At 38.2% G+C, this 7,333-nt stretch overlaps 1 protein-coding gene across 3 annotated transcripts in view; it reads right to left on the bottom strand.

Annotated features, from left to right (window-relative positions):
• Window positions 1-266: 266 nt before the first annotated feature.
• The window catches only part of LOC147448121 (ubiquitin-conjugating enzyme E2 variant 1D-like), a 29,043-nt gene continuing 21,976 nt past the window's right edge, over window positions 267-7,333 (bottom strand). For all 3 annotated transcript variants that reach the window (XM_086523981.1, XM_086523982.1, XM_086523985.1), the window contains one exon: window positions 267-631. In XM_086523981.1, the coding sequence (XP_086380107.1) occupies window positions 491-631 (141 nt within the window). In that variant the 3' untranslated portion in view covers window positions 267-490. The remainder of the gene's footprint in view (window positions 632-7,333) is intronic.

Raw genomic sequence — 7,333 nt, 5'->3', positions numbered from 1 at the left:
CCTTGTTTCACAAAATCATGTCATTATGTCAATACAATAAAATTCTAGCAAATTGAGTTCTTCTATTGACATGTAAAACAAGGTAAAGCCTCCTAAAACATAGGAAGCTTTCAATGCTTCACCTTTTGTTGTTCTAGACACAGCAAATACATAATAGAAAAGAGATATAAACCTAATAAGGCTTGCTTTAGTAGGCCAATGAAGTAATATCAACATGATTTTCATTTAAACACCAGATATTTGTTTTCGACTAGCAAGGACACCCATGTTGCAACTTTCTGCTTTGATACACTATCTTGATATACAAATAGCATGACATAATACATAGAAGAATGTTATTTTTATGGATCAAACTAAAGAAGTTTTGTGAAAGGGTATGATATATGGAGTAATGATTTAAACAATAAAATGGACATTCTAATGACACAAGTTAAGGATCCTACACCTTTTGAGTGCTTATTCTTGGACAAGTTTACATTTATTTTGTGCTCTAAAATCTACTGCCCTCAGCGGCTTGATTAAGTTTTTTGTTGTGTGGTAGAGTCATTTCTTTTTTCAGCTCCACCAGTATATCCTCCATGGTATACTCCCTCTTCCATTTTCCAAGTAATGAAAATAATCTTGGCTCCACCTACATGAGTTATACAAAATAGATAATCAACATTACCATCATTGAAAAATATTTTTGCATTCCTTGAAAATAAAGTTTATACGTTGTTATTGTAGACTAAGAAAAACAAACAAAGAGTAGAAAAAAAATTGAGATCAATGACACCGATCAACCTTTTAGAGTAAACTTAATATGTGGAGGAAACTGGTGCGTGTGTGCATGGAGAGGAGTGAGAGAAGAGAAGACACAATCATGGGTGGATCTCTCTGTAGCAACAAAGCCTATACAACTCCTTATTGTGTTGTGGTGAAGAAATTATAGTATGAATAGATAGAGAGATGTTAAAGAGGTTAATATGGAGGTTGATTCACCTTTTCAATCCATGCACAATGGCCCTTTACCTAGAAATCCATCATTGTGTAATCTATGCTTGCAGAAGCCTCTTAGGTGGCCTAGAAACTCACATTTATGTTATCAATGCAGCAAGATTTGCATGAGGAATCAACTATTCTGCTTGCATTTTAGCACATTTGGTGTAAAAACACTGCTCTTTGCCTAATTATAGCTACTAGAAGCATTTTGAACACGTTTTCAACCCTATGGTGCATGATAGCCTCTTGTCTTTGTTCATGAACAAGCAGTGCAACATCTAGAAGTGTAACTTTTCTCCCCTAAACCTTGCTAGGAGTATTATTGTGAGTTTTCATGGAATAACACATCATTGCTATAAATAATACTATGAGAGAAAGGATCCCACAACTGATAACCCATATCTCCTCTTTATCCATACATAATGATAACACACTTTGTAGACTTTGGCTCTAGCTTCTTTCTAATAAGCTATAGACAGTACATGAACAAATGCCTCATAACAAAGACTTGCAAGATGGTTTATGTCCACTAGCCATGCTTCTCCTATAGTTTCTCCATCAAGTGTCTTATGCAGCGGTCATTTGGTTGGATGAATCGAGTCTTAAGATCTTTATCCATAGTTAATGAAAATGCACTTTGTAGACTTTGGCTCTAGCTTCTTTCTAATAAGCTATAGTACATGAACAAATGCCTCATAGTCAAAGACTTGCAAATGATCATATGATGGTTTGCGTCCACTCTCCATGCTTCTCCTATAATTTCTCCATCACGTGTCTTATGCACTGGTCACTCGTTTGAATGAGTTGAGTCTTAAGATCTTCAACCCAAAAGCCATCTGAAAAATTAGTTGACATAAAATGCTACACATTTTCTCTTAGACTATACAATTCATTCTCTCAAAAACTCAATTTGGCTCGTGGTTCTATGTGTATCATGGAAATGTTGCATCATTCTTATGATTTAATGGATATGCCCACAATGTGTAAGTTGCATCATTTATAAAAGTGATAAATGGAGTACCACCTACTAGTGATTTGGTAGGCATAGGTGCACACACATATAGTTTCCCTAACCCCCAAACCAAAAGTTTGATGCCTTTCAACTCTACAAGATTTCTTAAATTATTATTAACCCATGAATGATTTCCAAGGAAGTCCTCAATTAAAGATGATGAAGTAGAGAGTGGTGGAAAAATCGCCTAGAAAGTTATCACCTACCCAAATTCCAAGCAATAAGTGAAGGGTTGTGAAAAAGTTCATCAATTGAGAGACTATGAAGTTCAAGGCACACCATGATGGTAGTGTTACTGAGTGTGTGTGTGTGAGAAATATATAGAAACTCTAGATAGTACATGAGTATAAATGGATGGGAGAAACACCTTCTATGCAAGGAAAGGATGCCCAAAGTATATTCTATGTGTTCACACATATAACTACCATATTTTGGTACCAATGCAAGGATTCCAATTCCTTGAACTAAAAAGGCACTTACACTTTGAAGATTTTAAATAATTTAAGTTAGTAATATTCCTTTTAGTAGGCTACACTCAAATTTACTCATCTTCGAGTTAAGGGAGTGCAGATTTCTTTTGTACCTATAACATCACCTTCGACTCCCCCAGAATGAAGGGGGGGATGTAAGAAGCTGGTAGTTTCCACTTGAATGAAGAGGGTAGATCATGTGAAATGCATAAGGGAAGAATATTAAGCCACCCACACTAGCCCAAGAAACTTCACCCATAAAACTCGTGCATACACAACATCTAGATTATGGCTACTAGCAAGCTCAAGGTTTGATGAAGAGCAAACACTACGAGTGGTGGCTTCATAAACACCAAAGTGCATATGTGACATTACCCTCTATAATGTATGGGAATAGGGACTTCATATTCATGCGGTCAAGGGGTATTTTTTGGTGATCACAACTTGTTTTCACAAAATATCTCAATTTAAACCATTTTTGTCATTTACATAGATGACCCCCAAATAGCCCAAGAGGCCAAGCTAGTAGTAGCTCAGTGGGTGTATCATGGGCTTGCTTGTTGTCCCAATGGTCTACTAGAATTATATACATAGGAAATCTAGTGATCCTTTTTCTTCGATTTGTAGGTGCTTACACATTTGTGAGAGTGAAAGATTATGTGAGGTAATTTCTGCACTAGCTATCCATGTGATGAACCTTTGAGAGATGGTTGTTCAGTTGACTAGGTCTTTCATACATGCAACCCACATGGCATGTTTTATCCTATATTAGCCATTTGACAAGCACTTCCACACAAAGTTGAAAGGAGAGAAGGAGAAATCAAATCATGCAAAAGCCATCGACACACATGTAATTTTGAGCGAGAAAGTACGCAAAGAGATAGATTGTTTAGCTATGGTGGAGGTGTCAACAACACATGGAGAGTGTCGTAATAACTAATATCTAATTCTCCTAAATGATTTTCTCATGATAAACTGATCATGTAATATGGGGAAGTGCTAGGGGAGAAAAAGCTAGAATATTGGTTAAGCTGGCAGACCGGCCACAGTAGGGATCCAAAGAAGGGAAAATAGGGATCCAAAGGGGGGGCCATCCGCAAAAGAGCAATGTGAAACAATGGGCTTAAAAGACCCTAAGGTTCAGCCCATTAAGACTTCCAAAATGCTAAGGTTCCAAAATTCAAAGGTTGTGTCCAAAGGTCAAACATTAGGAAAATTGGATGCTTTGTGTGTGTCCCAAAAAGTCTTCATGCATCCCTACATAGGAGGGGGCGAGCCCTAGTTGTAGGATATGAGAGAGAAACTCACACACACACACAATCCCTTTACACAAAGGGAATGAGGGACACATGTCAAGTCCCTAGCCCAGATGCCCACAAGGTGTACTCAAATCCTATAGGATGGCCTTGAAGGTGGACCAATGAGAATTAGGCTAGAGTAAATCTAGTTTAATTAATTTAAAACACTTAATAAAAGAGCCAATAAGAATTAATCTCTCTAGAAGACTTTTGGATAGTCTCCAAAGGGGTCCAATGAGCATTTAGCAGCCCAATGGCTTGCCTGATTCCTATTGGCCAAGAGATAAAGGGGTCCAATGAGAGTTTAGTTGCATAGATAAATTACCTAAAGCTCTCATAGAAGGGGAAAGGGGGACACATGTCAGAAGGCTATCAATTATGCTCCTGAAATCCTATTGGCTAAGCCTGGGGAGGCGCAATGGGGTGTCTGCATGAGCAAATAGCAAGAGGGGTCGGCCAAGAGAGAGGGGGGTCTGATTTTCTCAAGGATTATTGCATCACACACTCACACTAGTCTGTGTCTGGAGTAAGAATACTCTCTCTCTCTCTTCTCAAGCTTTAATGGAAAGCTTATCACCTACTCCAAGCTTGTGAGAAGGGAGGCCTACACCAACAACTCTTGGCTTTGTGATGCAAATCCAACCAATATCCAAGCTTAAATGCATGCTCATCTCCTCTACCATGCTAATTACTAAGATAAGCTCTGCTAATATGAGTGATTATGTGAGGAGATGTACATCTTTCTTGTAAGACTACTCCTTCTTCCTCTCAATCTACTCTCATACCCCACTAGCTCTCACCATCTTCGAAGGTGTGTGAGGTCTTGGGTCTGAGACCATGAGGAAATGGATGTTGTGTTTGATAAGTGTTGCTTAGTGCTTGAATTTTCCATCTTCATTGCACTAGCTAGTATTGAAGTAACACAAAGAATTGTATTGTAAAATGTCTCTCTTGATGGGAGAAACCATAATACAAAGCTTTTTGGAGGGGGGACTACCTCCATGCGAATCCGGTCCTCAACTGTTGTCAATAGCTTAATTTTTCTCTCTTTTGAAGTATTGTTCATGCTATCTAAACTAGGTGTTTTACTTTTTGTTGCTCTCTCCACCCAAGCACTCTTGTTATTCTCATTAGGAATCTATTCTAATGAAATGCTCACTATGTTCATGCTATTTTCCGGTACACACAAGTTACTAGACCATTAAATGTTACAGAGAGGAACCCTCAATAGATGCCAAGCTTGTAGCTTCTCAAAGTATGTCCCTAGCACAACCATTTGGGCAGTCTACTAACAATAGGAGTGCATACTATTGCAATCAACATGAGAGGAAGGAGCTTGTAAAAGGCTCTTATGGCATCGTACATAAATTCCATATAGAGAGTATTTCTTGAATCCCCAAAGATGTCACAGATTATGAAAATCAATTCTTGGGAAGCCAACAATCACAACTAGAATCCTTCCACAAGAAATTCCCATCAACCTCACCCATAGAGGAATTTTTTGCACCATTGGGCACACCAAGAAATATTTATGGGTTTTAACCTTTCCCTAATTCAAGATGGGGTCGTGAAGTATAATGGAGGAGGTTGTTCCATCACCTAAAGGAACATTGAGCTCTATGATGATAGCATGCTCAAAAAAGCAAAAGAAGATTATGTTGCCAAAGAGGGCCTTCAAGTGTTTGAAAGGCACATTGAGCTCTATGATGACAGCATGCTCAAAAAAAGCAAAAGAAGAATATGTTGCCAAAGAGGGCCTTCAAGTGTTTGAAATAAATGGTTGTCATATACATAATTAACAACACAACATGCATTTCCAATTTCACCTCCCGATGGTGCAATTGCATTCACATGGGTTGAAGTATGGAGATGTAACCCAGGAGGAAGACAAAGAAATAATGAAGATCACATGGCCCAACATCTCAACGATTCCGTCATGAAGGGCGTCTAAAGCTCTCCAAATGTAGTATGGCCGAGGTCATCAACCATGCTTAGTGCAGTTATGTTGATGTGATGAGCCATTTAATGCATCATGATGATTTCCTAATGTGGTTTTATAAAATGATGTACATGCAGCTTGCGGATTACAAAGCTATGGATCTCAATTCTTGACCTGTACACCTTCATGTGAGGACAATTGTAGTGAATCTATCGTTTTTTCCAAAGATGAGTTTAGGCTTGCGATGGTTAGAGGTGTAATGAAAATTGATTATTTGTTTTAAACTATAGCTGACAAGTGGAAAAAGCAGACCAAGCTATGGACTATGCAAATAGATATATATTTTATTACTCAAGTGCTCTTTATGAGCTATGAACATTAATGTGTCCGATCGAGCAATTTGTACTCACTTTGAGCATTCAAGAAATATATAAATAAATACGTGCAAGAGGAAAATTCTCACTCTTGCATGGGGGGAGATTGCACCTAGTGCCTGTGTACTTCTCCTCTCCTCTCCTCTCCTCTCCTCTCTTCTCTCTCGTTGTGTCAGTGTAGCACTCCTCTCTAGGAGGTGCACTTGCACATACTCACTTACTCTCTATCGCACCCTGTCTCTCTCTGATCATGTATAGCCTTGATTATGTACTATGGAATTTGGTAGGTATGTAAATCTCTTATTTTGTGTCATGAATTATGTTTTTTTCAGTATTTTGCAGTGCCTTCCGCACCTCCATTTGTAGCATTGGTATCAGAGCCTTATGAAACGATCACAATCTATAGCAAAAAAGAATCATAGTATTTATGTAAACTACTTATACACAAGTAGAATATGTTAAAGTTTGAACTTATATAATGAGTATTTGTAGACTTGCAGGTCCTATGATCAAGTTCACAATGGTCCTTAGTCTCACATAATGGCCAAAAATAGACATTTGTGGCCTTGAAGCATAACTACAAAGACATGAGAGTGCATCGGCTACTTGATTGTGCTTGCTAGGAATGTGAGCAATGTGAAAGTGAGCTTGCAATGAATAGTTGTGTCCATCTAGTTTGTCATCAATAGAAAACATCTTGAAAACATCATTGCTCTCAATCATAGTAAAAGATTGAATCTGATGTAGAAAATGCCCAAACTAAGTAGAGAAGGAAAATTATTAGTGTTGCAACATTTGAAATGGAGGCTAAAGCAATTATGGATCAAAAGTTTGAGCACACTCAGTTTGTATCTCAAGGTATTTATCAACCTATTGATGCCCACCAAAGCTCACCCAAATTGGAGAAAGCGACCATTGCTAGAACCAAGAGCATCTTCCTTTCCCCAAGCTTTTCTTCCCATGGGGCTCCACTCTTAAATTATTAAAGAAATATAATATAAATAGTTTGAAAATGGGGTGGCCAATAATGGATGCACCCATTAGAGAATTCAACAAAGGAGGGAGGAGGGGCCTCCTCACCACGTCCCCTCTCATATTCTCCTTCCTCATTGCATGGATATGCTCCTGGCTTCAATTGATTTGGGATGATCATCAACATTTGGTATATACTTCAGCATTCCAACCTACTCCAATTTGGTACTAGGTAAATGTTTTGAAAATTTTATGCCTTGTCTAATCCATTGGTCACATACACACAG

This window comes from Adiantum capillus-veneris, chromosome 11 (genome assembly GCF_014529385.1).
Source record: "Adiantum capillus-veneris isolate H3 chromosome 11, ASM1452938v2, whole genome shotgun sequence".
Taxonomy (NCBI): Eukaryota; Viridiplantae; Streptophyta; class Polypodiopsida; order Polypodiales; family Pteridaceae; genus Adiantum; species Adiantum capillus-veneris.
The sequence above is the reverse complement of the archived record's forward strand: the minus strand, read 5'-3'. Positions and strand labels throughout refer to the sequence as shown.